Genomic DNA, 16,608 nt, shown 5'->3' on the forward strand with positions numbered 1-16,608 from the left:
ATCGGCTCAGCTCTGGCCGTTGTGACTGAACCAGTGGATGGAAGATCTCTCTCTCTCTCTACCTCTCTCTCTAATCCTATCTTTCAAGTTAATAAAATACATCTTAAAAAAAAAAAAAGTACCAGGATCTTTGGCCTTGTTTCTGTGCATGACCACCTGGTTACTGTGGTGAGGGCAGCAAGAGCCTGGCCAGGTCTGACATCCAAAGCCAGGGGCCATATTTCTTCACTCTTAACCACAATTTTGGTTCTAAGTTTGATCCCTTACAAGCTCCCTGCTTCAAAAGCTCCAAGCCTCTTTGTTTTACAGTGCTTGCCTAAACATGTCTTTCAAAGAGCCAGATTTGTAAGCATGACTTTCTTGTAATCCTCTCGTTTCCTTTTAAAACAGACTCACAAGTGCATTACCAGGGTCTGGCTTTGTGTTTTCCTGAGTTAAGCCTGATGTCTTGAAACCTGGGGGGCTGGGCCTACCAGGTCCATGCTGCCAGACAGCTGTGCCTTTGCAGGATGGACCAGCACCCAGTGCAGGCAGGAGCCTTGCTGCTTCTCACAGAAGTGGCTTCAAATGTTATTTTTCAGTTTGCTACCTTCTTAATACCCTATAATTAGACCTGTGATTTGTTCTTTGATGTATTAGTTTGGAAGAATGTTTTCATCTCCAGCCAGTTGGCTTTTTAGTTTATGCTCTTTTCATTGATTTTAGGTACACAATGCTGTGATCTGAAAATATTGCCTGCTGTATATTACATTTGTAAACATTCTTTGCACACAAAATAATGTGGTATGCTTTGCAAAGTAAAATGTTTATTTTGTAGTTATTAACCTGATAAGATGCTTATGTAAGTGTCTTATGATTTTTTTTTATCAACTAGAGCTCTTGGAGACTCATCCTGTCCCAGAGACTGGCACAGAATTTTTATCTGTTCCCCCTTGAATTTTTAACATTTCTTTGTGCTGTGAATTGTAAGAATAAGCTACTTCCTGCTATGAGTTACGTTTTCTGTTAACGTAAACACCTGTCATGGCACTCACTCCTGGTGTCCTTGATCAGAGCTGATGTTGAAAGTCGTTGAAGCTCCTCATGTGTGCAAACATAGCTTTGCCTGGGTTTTGCCCTTCCACTCAATGTCATATATGGTCTCTCTCCCTCCCTAGTTTGCCAGGGCACAAGCAACAAGCTGACCCAGCTGGGCCCTTTTGAGGACCACTTCCTGAGCCTGCAGAGGATGTTCAACAGCTGTGAGGTGGTGCTGGGGAACCTGGAGATCACCTACGTGCAGAGGAACCACGACCTCTCCTTCTTAAAGGTTGGTTGTGTGGCTTTGTTTCCCACACAGATGTCATGGCAGGACAGGTGAGGGATGTACAGTTTGGCTGAATTTAACTTGAAGTTTACGTTCACCCTGGGGAATTAAAAGTGAGAGTGGCATCAAAAAGAAGGCAGCCTCAGCTGGCACCACAGCTGGGACAGGAGCTCGAGGGGAAATGGCTCTAGCATGCTGTACACTGACAAGAGCCCTGAGTGTTGCTTCTGCCTGGGGTACTGGTGGCGTGGCTCTCAGAGAAAGTGGTCCTGTCCTGTCTCATGTGCCTATTGCCTTGGGGTAAATGTTCCCACCATGGCTCCATTTTGAGCTCCCATGAATTTTACAGCCATTCACAAAACTTCTATAGCTCCAAGGAGCTGGGATGAACCCTCTTCCCACACAGAAGGCTTTGTCTCAGGTGAGATACACTCTGAGTGATCATTCTCATCAACTTTGGTGGCAGTGAAGCTGTGTTGGGCTTGCTTGACCCCATTCTGTTCTGGGCGTCCTGTAAATGAGGCATCATGTGAGAAGGATGTAAAAGTCAGTTGTAAATGTTCCAGCTGTGTCCGAGTGTAGAGTGAGAGCTGTACTGTTGCTTGGCTACACGCACTGCTGTGGATTAAAGCTTCGCAGATGCTGCCAGGCCCTTCCCCCCCTTTCCCAGATTCTAATCCCCTACTTGTCTTACATCTGACGGCCACTCCTGTGCGTCTTAATTCAGTCAGGTGCCCTGGGCTTCAGGACTCCTTTTAGACCTTGAATTCCTGACCTCCTCAGAAGAGAAGCACTATGCTCATGTTTTGTCCTCTCAGACCATCCAGGAGGTGGCTGGCTACGTGCTCATTGCCCTCAACACCGTGGAGAGCATCCCTTTGGAGAGCCTGCAAATCATCCGAGGAAATGTGCTGTATGAAAACACCTACGCCTTAGCCGTTCTGTCCAACTACGGAGCCAACAAGACCGGGCTGAGGGAGCTGCCCATGAGGAACTTGCAGGGTGAGCAGGTGTCGTGGGAGGTTGCAAAGGCAGAAGGTCTCTGAGCTGGTCATCTTCCTTAGCGCCACCTCAGAGAAGACTTGGACTCATCAAGTAGCACATGTGGTAGTGCCAGCCACGCACAAGGCAACAGGTGTAAGCTAGGCACAGTAAGCCATTAGCAACACCAGTGATAAAATAGAAGGGTCCCAGCGATAGCGATACACAGTAACAAGCTGTGTGTGTGTGCGTGTGTGTGTGTGTGTGTGCCCACACGACCAGGCACTCCCCGCCTCCCTCCCAGTGTCTTGTTGGGCACAGGTAACTGTGGCTGCAAATAAGGAGGGACACGTGCATGTTCGAGGCCACTGCACACTGGGTCTTAAGCAGCGCTGCCCTAGGAATTCAGGCTGAAGTTCAGGGGAGGCAGCAGAGGTTTCAGTCGTCTGATGCTTGCAAGGCCACTGTGAGATGCCCCTGTACACGATGACGGATTTTAAAGCTGGTGATAAATGTCACCCTGCATGCAGCAGCTATGTGAACTGTACACATCCTTCCCTCTGGTAGGCACTGCAGTCCACCGTCTCACAGAGAAGAGCAGGGGAGTTACTCGAGGGCTGCACTCTGCGAATCTCTGCCCCAGACTCCCACCCTTCCTGCTGCCCACCAGGACAGGGATGCGATGAAAGCCAAAGCACAGAGTGGAGGACTTGGGTCTGAACTTGCAGGGGCTTAGTGGGAGCGCAGGGCTGGGTCTGCTCCCTTCCAAAGCAGAGAGCAGAAGCAGCTTCTCCTTGCCTTCTTAGCCCATGGTTGCCATAAAATGGATGAAGGTGGCATGTGTGAATCCACCGTGAGCCTTCCCAGCCACTGCTTCAAGGCTCAGGTGCCCTCACACATGCCACCTTCATCCATTTTATTCCACTGGCACTAAGAGTACGCTGGGTAAGCCTGGCACCTGTGCTGGGAATCTGAGTTTTCAAGGCTTGCAGGTGCCATCTGCCCTTCTTGTCCTGTCCATCTGTCCATGGCTCACTCCAGCCCAGCCCATTCAACCCCTGAGGAGCCACCCCACATGGCTCACTCCTCTGTGCTCTGCCCACTGACGAAGCCCGCCTCTTCCTTCCTTCCTCCTTCCCTGTGACTCTAAATTTCTGACCATTGGAGGCCACATCGGGGGCATCCTCTCTCCTCTATGGCACTGTCCTCAGATGAGTCCTGTTCTGCATCCAGGTTTCATAGGATTCGCCCTGGACTCCTGTTCCACAATACATCTTTTCTTTCTTTCTTTTTTAAGATTTTACTTATTTGACAGAGTTAGAGAGAGAGAGAGAGAGAGGTCTTCCTTCTGTTGGTTCATTTCCCAAATGGCCGCAACAGCTGGAGCTGCGCCACTCCAAAGCCAGGAGGCAGGAGCTTCTTCCCTGTCTCCCACGTGGGTGCAGGGGCCCAAGCACTTTGGCCATCCTCCACTGCTATCCCAGGCCACAGCAGAGAGCTGGACTGGAAGAGGAGCGGCCGGGACTAGAACCAGCGCCCACATGGGATGCCGGTGCCTCAGGCTGAGGGTTAACCTAGTGCGCCATGGTGCCGGCCCCCACACTACATCTTTTCAACAGAATGTGAAATGCTAAGAAAGGCATGTGTGGTTCCTGAGGGGATGTTTCTCACTGAATCTCCTCCCCTTGCAGAAATCCTTCATGGAGCTGTGCGATTCAGCAACAACCCTGTCCTGTGCAATGTGGAGACCATCCAGTGGCGGGACATTGTTCACGGTGACTTCCTGAGCAACATGTCTCTGGACATGCAGAACCCCCTGGGCAGCTGTAAGTGTGCACAAATCTTCTGTCTGCCAGCAGCTGTGCTGGTAGGCAGAGCTGGACGTCAGTGGGGTGGGAGGAAGGAGACACACACAGAATTAGTGCCTGTGCTCACTCAGGAACACATGTGTAGGGCAGAGGAAACAGGGCCTTCTGTGGTGAGACTTGGACTGCAGAACAGAGCACCTCAGGATGACCAAGCCCTGCTGTGGCCCTTTTGCAGAGGCCCTGGTACAGGGCCAGCTTCTCCTTAGCTGCTGAGTCTCAAAGTAGCACCCAAACCAGCTGAAGCCTTGGGACTGACCTCTGTCCCATGGGAGGAAGTTTGTCCACTTCCCCTCGGTGCTTGGGAGCTTGTCCCTGCCAATTGATCAGCAGAGAAGCCATGCTAGGAGAGCCCCGTGGGGACCAGGCTGAGGGCAGGGCTGCATAGAATTCTGAAGACACGTGGTCACATTTGCCCCTTCTTTCCATCATCTGCAAGAAGCAACTTCCTGCTTCTCTGTATCCCTGTGACTGTAGTAGATGCTTGGTTTTTGCCCTCAAAGAAAATGAAACCAGCATGGATCTTCAACATCCTCAAACTCACGAAGCAGAGCTTCTGCCTGCTTATGGGGATGAAATGCCCACAGTGTGAAGTCTGCCATCTCCACCATTTTCAAATTCAGTGGCTGCCATGGCACTGCTGTGCAGCCCACACCACCTCCCTCTCCAGGAAGCTGTGTATGCTGCAGAGCTGAAATTCTGTACAGTTAGGCAGTGGCCCCGTGTTCTGCCTTCCTGGCCAGCCCCTGGCCTGAGTGGCCCCTTGCTGTCCTCTGTGAATTGATCCCTTGAGTGCCTCACATGCTGGAGTCACACAGCCCTTCTGTGACTGGCTTCATTTATTTAAGCGTGGTAGCTCCATGATCGTCTGTTGTAGAGTGTGTTGGAATTTCCTTCTTGTAGCTGCGTGAGTTTTCCCACCATGTTTTTGCCATGCTTGCTTTTCCCACTGATGGGTGCTTGAGTGACTCCTACCACCTGGCTGTTTCCACGATGCTGCTGTTAACATCCATGCTAAGCCCATGTTATAAACATTTTTGTCTAACAGAGTGACACTCCCTATGCTTGCAAGAAGCCAAAAGCTTCTTTTACAATGAACAATTTTATGTTCTTTGTGTGATCAAGGTTAGCATTTCCTCAGCCAGTTCACAGACAGTAGAAGGTTAAGTTGTGCACATTTATAAAAAAAAAAAAAATCAGACATAGGCAGGCAATGAAGCCAGTAGTGGTTTGTCATAGGCCAGACAAGAGAGCCCTCAATGCCCACATCCTCCACAGCATGGATGTGGGGATTACCCACCCAGAAAACGTCAGCAAAGAAAGAGAGGTTCCTGCAGTAACAAGACTGAAATATTGCAAAGCTTTGAGTCCAATATGGAAGGACAGTCACATAGAATAAATATGGATAAGACAATAAGAAAGTTAAACTGGAAGTCCATAAAGAAGTGATCTTTCATGCCAATAAAGGAAGAATTCATTATTCAACAAATTGTTCTGAAATGACTTAAATCTTAGGGCTTAGCCAGGCTGAAGCCAGGAACCAGGAACTCCATCTGTGCCTCCCATGTGGGTGGCAGGGACCCAAGTACTTGAGCCATCATCTGCTGCTTCCCAGGGTGCTTTAGCAGGAGCTGGAATCAGGAGCAGAGCGGGGACTCAAGTCTAGGCACACCAATGTGCGATGTGGTCGCCCTAACCAGCATCCTAACCGCTAGGCCAAATATTTGCCCCAGAAATTTGAAAAAATATTGAAATATAGGGTAAAAAGTAAAAATAACATAATCTCACTATGTAATCAAAACCACTTTTAACACTTCTATATATTATTTTTGCTTTCTCTGTTTCTCATCACTTTTCTCTCCCCTGCCTTCTTCACAACCTGTAGCCTACACTGTCCGTATGACATTGGTCTTGCCATCTTTGTGATTCTGTGGAGCACCAGCAACACATTTCCTTCCTTTAGTCCTGGTGTGACTTTAAAATTAGTCACTCATGTTGGAGTGGTGTTCTGGTTCAGAATCCACTTGCCAATCATCCGCTTTTCCATTTGAAATCAGATTCTCCTGGTGACTAATTTCTTCCTGACTTGGAGACGTGGGGTTCCACAGGTAGCTGTGTCTATACAGGGAGTGAGCTCTGTGTGACTGGACCCTTTATAACAAGTGTGACCAAGCTGCTGTTTCACCACTTTGGTCTCCAAATTTCTCAGTGCCAATAGAAACAAAGCTAAGGAGATTAAAACCATGTTGCTGTGATGTAACTTGACCAACTTGACCAATTGCAAAGGTTTCCAGGTAGCAGTTTATAAATCATCAGCTAAGGTTTGAGATAACCCCAAAGTCACATCCACTGTTACCTTGCACAACCTTCATGCTCAGTCTATACTGCTCTGCTAGGGCCTGGTGATGGTTTTGATTTCATGTGGGGCTCCAAGTGCCTCAGACAGACTGTCCCACTGGGTCACTCAAGACTGGACACATCAAGGAAATCCTGGGTACATGGCAAGGGCCACTGATATGCCTCAGCATTGTGTGGGGGCCACCAGAACATTCATTACCATAGCCTCAGCAAGGCAGGAGTCTGGACCTCGGAGTTCACATAGCCCCTGCCCGAGTGCCGAGTCAGTAACTGCCCCTGCCTCATTTGCCACACCTGGGGGGTAAATAAGAGCAGCTGGTGGGTTGCCGGGAATCTGTAAGTCATCCTGTGACCAACCAGGCAGACATGCAGTCAGAGGCTGTGCCTCCTAGCTAGGATTGACTTAGGTCAGGTCCCCGGAAAAGGCGTCGTCAGCTTCTCATCATTCATTCGCTTCTACCAGGTCAGACTGCCATTATCACTCCTGTGTTTCAGGCCAGAAGTGTGACCCAAGCTGTCCCAATGGAAGCTGCTGGGGCGCAGGTGGCGAGAACTGCCAGAGACGTAAGTTGGGTTAAGTCCCTGTGGGAGGGTGACCCCTCCTGCCTTGGCCTTAGGAGCAGGTGCACTGGCCTGCGAGATTGAGAGAGCTGTCCAAGCGTGGGCCCAATGTTTGCGGCTTCCTGCATGAAACTGCCAGGTCCCACAGCTCAGCCATGTGGGTTGTCTGTGGTCTTTGCCTTGTGGAAGATAGTGAAACTCAGCTGTGGTTCTACTGCCATTTCTGGTGCCCTGAAAGCTGAGCACATTCCCTGGGCACAGGAGATGGCATTTGCAGGAGAGCCTGGCTTCCTGTCCCTCTCCCAGTCTTTCTGTGTCACTAGAACCCAGGATCAGTGGCATTTAGTGACTTCCAGGTCATTTTAAACCACTTGGCACTCCTGAGAGAAGAGAAACAAGTGGGAAGCAGGGTGCAGTAGGAGGGTCCTGACCTGTCTCAGCTTGGCTAAACGTGGCTGCCTGGGAGTTTGATGAGCCACAGATACTATGTCCCCTTGTCCATCCTTGTCCACTGCGATGTGTAGACTCTCTGAGAAGTGACTGGTGCCCTCACTCTGGGCTCACAGGTGACCTTTGCTCTTTTCCAGTGACCAAAATCATCTGCGCCCAGCAGTGCTCTGGACGCTGCCGCGGCAAGTCCCCCAGCGACTGCTGCCACAACCAGTGTGCCGCCGGCTGCACAGGCCCACGGGAGAGCGACTGCTTGGTAAGACCCAGCTTCCCCACCTGCCTTTTACTCCCCCACTCCTGCCCCACTGGAGCTCCTGGGAGAGTTTTTGTTCATGCTGCCTAAAGCAGCCCCTCTGCCTGGTGGCAAAACCCCTTCATATCCTGCCTCCACCACTCATCTGAGACCTCTGCCTCAGCCTCCCCTGCAGTCTAGGGATGTGTGCATCACCCCAGGGCTGTCCCAGACTGAGCACCAGCCATAAACACCTGTCTGTCGTGAGCATTTCTTGCCCAACGGTGGGGCCATTACCCGCTCACTACTTCCCTTAGTCCTGCTACAAACCTGGGGAGCAGACACAGGAGAGTCCTCCAGAGACCACCTGGACCCACATGTCCGAGTGTCCTGACCCTGCCCTTAGCTCTGTCCCGGAGCAACCTGGCATGCTTGCTCTTGTCCCTGGTGCTGTGGAACGCTCCGAACTCTGGACAGAGGCCATGTCTCAGAGTCCTCAAGACACCAGGGCTGGGGTGTAATTTCTGGGCTGCTCGGCCATGCCAAGGCCCCTCAGGCTCCGGGAAAGGAAACTGTCCTCATTGGAATCCCAAGCAAGCCATGGTCTCAGTGAAGGGGAGATGCTGAGCTGGTGATGGGGCTTGACTCATGAGCATGAGGGGCAGCCTGTGTGGGATTCTGAGCCAGCACTGTGGGGCCATTCCACGGAGCCCTCATCCTGCCTGAGGGTTCATGCAGTTTGGCAATTGGTTCTGACCAGTGTCCCCAAGTGTGCTTTGTAAGGGAAACCCAGTACAGAGTAATGAGGTCACCTGCCACAGAGATCTGTGGATGTTCGGTTCTCAGTCAAGGTGCCTCTCTGGTCATACTTTGTCACTTAGGATGGCTTTAGAGGAAGTCTTGTGACCTACTGAAAGCACTTTGCTGGAATTTCCATCCTAATTGAACACCTGAGAACTGAAAATCATAAACTAAGCTTTTTTTTTTTTTTTTTTTTGACAGGCAGAGTTAGACAGAGAGAGAGACAGAGAGAAAGGTCTTTTGGCTCACCCTCCAAATGGCTGCCACAGCCAGCACTGCGCTGATGTAAAGCCAGGAGTCAGGCGCCCCCACCTGGTCTCCCTTGCAGGCGCAGGGCCCAAGCACTTGGGCTATCCTCCACTGCCCTCCCAGGCCACAGCAGAGAGCTGGACTGGAAGAGGAGCAACCAGGACAGAATCCGGTGCCCCAACCAGGACTAGAACCCGGTGTGCCAGTGCCGCAGGCGGAAGATTAGCCAAGTGAGCTGCGGCGCTGGCCTAAACTAAGCTTTTTTGAAAGAAATCAAATATGGCATGTTTCGTCTGTGGGGCACGAGTGTCCCTGCCCAACCTAACCAGGTATGCATCCCCCACCGACAGGTCTGCCGTAAATTCAGAGACGAAGCCACCTGCAAGGACACCTGCCCACCTCTCATGCTGTACAACCCCACCACATACCAGATGGATGTCAACCCCGAGGGAAAATACAGCTTTGGTGCCACCTGTGTCAAGAAATGTCCCCGTGAGTCCCTCGCACATGCCCTTGACTTCCCAGACATCCACATCCCCTCTGTCTTCTGTCAGGACCTTGCCTGCTTGTCACAGATGGTCTTTGGGCCATGATGCTTGCCTCACTGTAGGCAGGTGGCATGCATCCATCCAAGTCAGGGATTGGGCCAGCTCACAGCAGAAACCAGCTCTGCTCACAGAAAAATGTTATTTACATCTGTTCTGGTGTCCATGGTGGCTGGGTGCTCCCTCCAACTGAATATAGCTGCAGGGGTCCAGGATGCCCAAGAGAACGAGGGCACTCAGCTGCTAGTGGTACCAGCCATGGTCCTTTGGGCAACTACCCTGTTAGCTCTTGCGCCAAGTGACAGAACCTACAGCCGTGAGTCCAGCAAACCCATTCCTGTGTGGTAAAAGTTCTGGGAAGTTGTGCCTCTTAAAGATGTTCAAGAGATTTTGTTTTTGTTTTATCTTGTTCTAATTGTGTTTGGGTGTTGATATTTGTGTTCTACCATGTGGAAGCAGTGACATGAATTATTTCCTGATGGAAAAGTGAGGCAGTCTAATGAAATAGCTTTAGAAACCAATCTTGATTTCTGGAAGAGGAGATTGAGAAAAAGCTACACAGTTAGGAGGGAGATTTGCCATAGCAGGTGCATCTCCATGAGTACTTTAAGGTATGTGCACACAGATGATTGGGAGCCACTGGGAGGCAGACTGGGACCCTTTTGCCACAGTTGTAACAGATATCATTTTTGAGAGGCTTAATAGATGGGGTTTTTAATTCACAGGAAAACACTTAGAACCTAAGAGAAGACAAGCTCACAATTCATGAGAAAAAAATTATCATGTCCACTGAATGTTTCTGAGTGTCTACATGGAGAAGTTAAAAAGAACACACATGCTCCTGGGGTAACAAAGTCGTTACTATCAACACAAAGTATCTTCAGGGCTACAGTACAAGGCTGGCTGGTCCTGCCATGGCACAGCTGAGGGATGCGAGGCCACAGCAGACAGGCGGCCACCAGGGAAACCCTCCTGCGGTGGTTTCCTGGGTTCATAGACTGTGCCCCTCATTTGCCTGGTCTTGACCATGGACGATGGGAATGTAGGGCAGGGCAGGGGCAGAGCTGGGAGTCAGCACAGGATGAAAGGCTACCTCAAACACAGGTGCACAGGTGAAGAATGGGCTCTGTCTCGCTCACATGGATGTTGTTGAGAATATCTGAGCTGTGAGTCCTGAAGGTTGAGCCCACGGGGGCTCACAGAGGACGTCCGGGCTCTGCGCTCCTGCCTGTGGGCAAGGGTCCCTCTTCCCTACAGTGCAGGCTCGAAGCAGCCGCCCTCTTGAATGGGGCTCTGTCCTGTCTGCAGCCTCTCACTCTTTGTCCTTGATGTGAACAGAACCAAAGGCTATGGGCCCTTCCATGGGTCCCTTCTGAGGAGGACGTGAGGCGCCTGGTTCTGCCTTCACCACCTGCCTCCCACACCCCTGCAGGTAACTACGTGGTGACAGATCACGGCTCCTGTGTCCGGGCCTGTGGTCCCGACAGTTACGAGGTGGAGGAAGATGGCGTCCGCAAGTGTAAGAAGTGCGAGGGGCCTTGTCGCAAAGGTAGGAGGCCTGCGGGTGTGGAAGCTGGGGTTGTGGGCCCACCTCCAGATGGACATACTTGCTCTATGGTAGAGACGGATGTGGAGTGCACACGGGCAACACACGTGTTGACACAATCTGTTTCTGTACGAGAAGACCAGGCTGCCACACCAGGGAGGGCCACACAGAGGTAGCTCTGGCAGCCAGGGGAGCTGTCCTGGGGGCAGAGAGATGGCGAGAGTCGAGGCGCAGCTGGACCCTGGCCTGAGTGGAAAACGAGGAGGAGAAGGAGATCCCAGCAAGGGCCATGGCAGCAGCAGGTCCCCTTTCACCATGGTAACCCCCAAGCCTGTCCCCGGTCCTAAGACCCAGCAGGCCTTCCATCAGCATTTGTTGAGTGCCTAAATGATGGTGTGGCAACCAGAGTTCTTGTGGGCTGAATTCCTCTCCTGCTGCTGTGTGCCTGTAGGACCCCGATGATTCTTAATTCAATAAATGTGAGGTTATAAACAACTCTTGTCTTAACAGTTTGTAACGGGATAGGAATTGGTGAATTTAAAGACACATTGTCCATAAATGCCACAAACATCAAACACTTCAAAAACTGCACGTCCATCAGTGGTGATCTGCACATCCTGCCAGTGGCATTCAGGGGGTGAGTAACAGGGGTGCTGGTCTGAGAAGAATGTAGCCTGCACCCTTAGCTGTGAGGGCTGGCAGCAATAACTTCACTGCCCATTGCAGGGATTCCTTCACCCGCACCCCGCCCCTGGACCCCGCGGAGCTGGACATCCTGAAAACCGTGCGGGAGATCACAGGTGAGCAGGCCAGGGGTGGAGAGGACTGAGACGTGGCCCTCCCTGGGCCTGGAAGCTTTCCCTTGTCCTGCTGGGAGGCACTAACACTTTGACACTTTTCAGAAATGTGGTTTCCCAACAATGCAAGGGGTGAGCGCTTTAAGCCAAGGCTTTGTGTCTGTCACACCCTCATGTGCTCATATTGAACCCCTGTACCCAACCCAGCCATCCAAAGGCTCAGGGCCATTACTTGTTAGCTAAGGAGGGGATAGTGAGAGCTTTGCACTTTATGAAGCAGACTTCAGTATGGGTCCATGGCTGCTATCAGCTCAACTGTGTTTGTCTCTAAAAAGAATAATTCAGCCTAAATAAGGTTGTTTTAGGACTGGCACTGACCAAGTAAAATATGCACACACTCCTGTGTGGTGGCAGCTCCAGTCAGACCAGGGACTTTGGCACCACCTTCAGGGTGGGATTGGGTCCGGGGAGACATGCAGTGGAGAGGTGGAATCCCTCAGGAAGGCCGGGCTCCGTGATAAGATCCTGCCTCGGCTTGCACCTGCCTGTGGTGAAAGAATCCAGTCAAACCAAATTTTTCACGCTTGCCCCTCCGATGATAGCATGTGTGATCCCTGGAATAATGTCCCTGCAGAGCTGCACATCTGACTCCTCCTTCTGCCTGACAGGATTTCTGCTGATTCAGGCGTGGCCAGAAAACAAGACTGACCTCCATGCCTTTGAGAACCTAGAAATCATCCGTGGCAGGACAAAGCAGCAGTAAGTCGGCCACAGCCACAGCCGGGGACATTACACTTTGTCTTTCACTTGAAATTAGACTTGCAGAGATAGCCCCGAGAGTCCCCACATGTCCCCTGTCAGCTTTCGTGTTGGGATGGTGGCTCTCTTGGCCCGTGATGTTAACTGCCCTGCAGGCTGACCATGAAGCTGCCCTGTGGGGCCCATGTGACATGCTTAGTGTGAACCCAGCTTCTCATTTCGTTTGAGGCCCCTTCTGTCCTCTCATGGCCTCCACATTTTAGGGAGCACAGACTGGGTGTCCTGCAGAATCCCCAGTGTGCGTTCAGCCACCTCTTCCATGGTGTCCTCAGGGTTACACATCATCCTGTCAGGGGACCAGAGACTCCATCCCTGAATACTTTTTCAGGATTTCAGTTCTTCAGCTCCACAGTGAAACACACACACACAGGCTTTTCCCCTACACAGGAGCACCTGTTAGCTGTGGGTGAGGAGGAGTTGGGGTGTCTTTGTCAACCTGCCTGGAGAGGGCCGGGTCACGAGAACACATTGTAAAAGAACCATGGGATATCGTGCACTGTTAAAGACAATCCTGATCTGCACACAGCCTGATGCCGGGCACACAGCTGCCATCACTGTCCAGAAAGGCTGTTTGGTTCTGACTCCCAGAAATGCCTTTTCAGGGGGTTCCTCCAGAAACCAGAGGTTACAGTGGTTTATTGGATACCTGAGATGAGCCACTTGACTTCGTTGTAGGGATGTAAACAGATCAGCTGTACATTTTCCTCCTCACATTTTAATGGGCAGTTCAGTGACCACTGGATCCAGGGCACAGGCCCCAAAGCCCTGGGCCTGCCACTCAGAGAAAAGGCAACTTCACCACTGGTCCCACCCTCCTGGACTCCCATCGAGGGGACTCCTGCAGGCTGGACGGCCCTCACAGGGGCCCTTGCTTCTCTGGACCAAGGCTGTGGGAGGGAAGGGGAAGAATCGCAGGCAGAGCGAGAGCCTTCCCGGCATCCCTGAAACCATTGCCTCTAGCGCCTTTGGTGTGGGTCTGTTCCCTCCTCCTGCCCCCACAGGCTCATACCCCATCCTCATGGCACATGGCCCCAACACATGTGGGTCTCTCCCCTGAGCCTCCACTGGGTGCACACAGTCTGTGGGGCTCTTGCCTTCTTCACCCTCTGCAAACCACCTCCCAACCTCCTGCCTGCACATTTGCCACCCAGCAGTCACTCAGTCTCTCATGGCTGCCGGCTGCAAGAGGGCCCGCATTACTGCATTCCTGAAGGCAACTTCAAAGCTTCTCCCTGGGCAGGTGCTGGGCCTGCAGTTGTGACCCCCACACCCTACATCAGAGAACCCCATTGGAGTCCCAGCTCCTGCTTCCTGCTGGCACCTGGGGAGGCAGCAGGGATGACTACAGTGGTGTGTCCCTGCCACCGACTTTAAGTTTCTGCCTACCTGGTTGCCTCACCCCCTGAGAGCAGGGCCCACATGAAGTCAGTGATATCGAACAAAAATAAGAACAGTCTGCAATAAAGGAACCTGTCTGAGAAAAAACATGGAATAGAATTGCAGGCCAGACACACATGTGCAGATGGGACAGTCTCTGGTGTGTCCCAGGGACCATGGAAAGCCTCGGATTGTACTGGGGAAAGAGAAGTTACAGCCTTGTTTCAAAAGAAGGCTCAGTGATGCCTGTGGGGTGAGATAGGAGCTGGCAGCTCTGACCTGCAGAGGCTGTGGCACTGGGCCAGGCTTGCCCTGTAGCCATCACTGCCATCTGACCTTGGTCATGCAGCCATTTGGTTGGGTTGGTTTGAGGAGATTCCCTTGGAACAGGTGTCCAAGCCTGAGAGCTTTTCCCCCTTGGGCCCCTAAATTCTGTTTCAGTGGATGTTTCAGAAGTGACTTCTGGGTAACTATTCTCACAGATCTCCGAGTTTGCTCAGGAAACACGAGTTTGTGAATGGATGGGAGGGTGGTGGACAGACCAACAGACCTACAGCCTTTGAAGTACTATGAATGCTTCAGAGGCTGGAGTGTGTTCTTAATCTGCCCACAGTGAGTAAAACAGTGACATTAAGCCATACATTCGGAGCTCAAGCTGTGACACAGTGGGTCGAGCTGCCACTTGCTACATTGACATCCCACATCAGAGCACTAGTTTAGTCCAGGCTGCTCTGCTCCTGATCCAACTCACTGCTAATGTGCCTGCAAAGCAGCAGCACATGGCCCAAGTGGTTAAGCCTCTGACACTCACGTGGGAGACCTGGAAGGATTTTCCTGGCTCCTGGCTCAAGTCTGGCTCAGCCACTGTCATTGCGCCCATTTGGGGAATGAACCAGAGGATGGAAGACCTCTCTTTCCTTCTCTTTCTGTTACTCTGCCTTTTAAATCAATCGTTTCTTAAAAGGTGTATATTCAGCCCTCTCACCTGTCCCTGAAGCTGAAGATGCCAAAGGAGCCAGGAGCTCCTCCTTGTTGTTGCAGCAGTTCCCCAAGATGATGGCAGTCACTGGAAGGTGCTGGTAGTGAAGCTGAAGTTGTCCAGGACAGCAGACAGATTGTTCACGCTGTTGTTCTGTCTCTCTCCTGGTCAGTGGTCAGTTTTCTCTTGCGGTTGTCGGCCTGGACATAACATCCCTGGGACTGCGCTCCCTCCAAGAGATTAGCGATGGAGACGTGATCATTTCAGGAAACCGAGACCTGTGCTATGCAAACACAATAAACTGGAAAAAGCTTTTTGGAACCTCCAGCCAGAAAACCAAAATTATCAACAACCGGGGAGACAAGGACTGCAGTGAGTGATCCCTGCCCACTCCTTGTGTGGTGGCCAGGGTCTTTCGTGTAAAATATTGAAAGATTATCCCTGATGCATGTGTCATTTTGTCGTTCCTTCAGAAGCACATTGCAACGTGGAATTCCTAACTGATGTTACTATGAGAAGTGCATCAGAATTGTCTCAGATCATTCTCATCTTAACAGATTTGCCCTGAGGTTTAGGCTATCAATTATTTGTAATGAAAGAACTGAATTTAGTAACAGTTCTATCACATTTTTAGCTATGGGCTTCTTCCTGTTCATTTCAGCTCTCATACTGTAGCTACAGACACATGCATGCACACATACCCACAGGCCAATGCCCAGCATTTCAGACCAACCTACTCACATGTGCGATTCACAAGTGCTACACCAGGCTCTCCCTGCCTCTGTGGCCGTGGTGTCAACCTGTTGTCCTTGATGATTGCCAAGGTGCCGGGAGGGCATTAAGATTCTGTGTCCCCATCAGCTGTGGCAGGCAGCTTCCATGTACCACCAGAGGTGGGTCCCATAAGCTCTGGGCCCCCAGCAGGGAAGAGGGCACCTGCAGCTGGCCCTTCATTTTGTGTCCTGCTTCCCTCAGGAGCCCCTTGCATATCCAAGTGGTGCACATAGCCTGTCTGTGCTGCTCCTTGGCCCCTGTCCTATAACTGACCATGTGACTCCCTGTCTGCTCAGAGGCTGCTGGCCACGTCTGTGACCCGCTGTGCTCATCGGAGGGCTGCTGGGGCCCCGAGCCCAGGGACTGTGTCTCCTGCCGAAATGTCAGCCGTGGCAAGGAGTGTGTGGAGAGGTGCAACGTTCTGGAGGGGTGAGGAGCTGCTCTTTGAATCCTCTCGTTTTGATCACAGATAAGACTCAGCCTGTGCTTGTAGGTGTCCAGGTATTCGGTTCATTCTTTTCTGTTCCTGTGTTGATTGGGGGTTTGTTGTTTTCTTTCTTTCTTTCTTTTTTTTTTTTTTTAATTTGTTTGCTTTTGTGTTTGGTTTCTGGCAAGCAACTACAGTAAGGAATAAACTTGCATGATTTCTTAATCGAGTCCAATCATTTCTAGAATCATTTCTCCTAGAAATATCTTGAATTTTCCTAAGCTGCACAAAATTCCCAAGACAAATGAAGCAGTCACAAATGGCTTCTGTGGCCAAGGCCATGGCCGGCTGGTCTTTTCCTGGCTGTGTACTATTTCCAATGTGTCAGATACATTCATACAAACTGTGTTCCTCCACAGTGAAAACAAGATAACATGGACAAAGAGAAACCACTCATGTTTGTGAGTTTAGTTGCCATGAAAACAGTGTAGATGACTTGTAGTCTGTGGATATCCTGGACTCTCAATGCCGATGCAAGGCT

The 16,608-nt window shown here is 51.1% G+C and overlaps 1 protein-coding gene across 2 annotated transcripts in view; it reads left to right on the forward strand.

Annotated features, from left to right (window-relative positions):
* The window catches only part of EGFR (epidermal growth factor receptor), a 143,480-nt gene that overhangs the window by 96,841 nt on the left and 30,031 nt on the right, over positions 1-16,608 (forward strand). For both annotated transcript variants that reach the window (XM_062178970.1, XM_062178971.1), the window contains exons 2-13: positions 1,158-1,309; positions 2,125-2,308; positions 3,979-4,113; positions 7,006-7,074; positions 7,659-7,777; positions 9,154-9,295; positions 10,781-10,897; positions 11,405-11,531; positions 11,621-11,694; positions 12,360-12,450; positions 15,039-15,238; positions 15,937-16,069. In XM_062178970.1, the coding sequence (XP_062034954.1) occupies positions 1,158-1,309; positions 2,125-2,308; positions 3,979-4,113; positions 7,006-7,074; positions 7,659-7,777; positions 9,154-9,295; positions 10,781-10,897; positions 11,405-11,531; positions 11,621-11,694; positions 12,360-12,450; positions 15,039-15,238; positions 15,937-16,069 (1,543 nt within the window). The remainder of the gene's footprint in view (positions 1-1,157; positions 1,310-2,124; positions 2,309-3,978; positions 4,114-7,005; positions 7,075-7,658; positions 7,778-9,153; positions 9,296-10,780; positions 10,898-11,404; positions 11,532-11,620; positions 11,695-12,359; positions 12,451-15,038; positions 15,239-15,936; positions 16,070-16,608) is intronic.

Source organism: Lepus europaeus, chromosome 20 (assembly GCF_033115175.1).
Source record: "Lepus europaeus isolate LE1 chromosome 20, mLepTim1.pri, whole genome shotgun sequence".
NCBI lineage: Eukaryota > Metazoa > Chordata > Mammalia > Lagomorpha > Leporidae > Lepus > Lepus europaeus.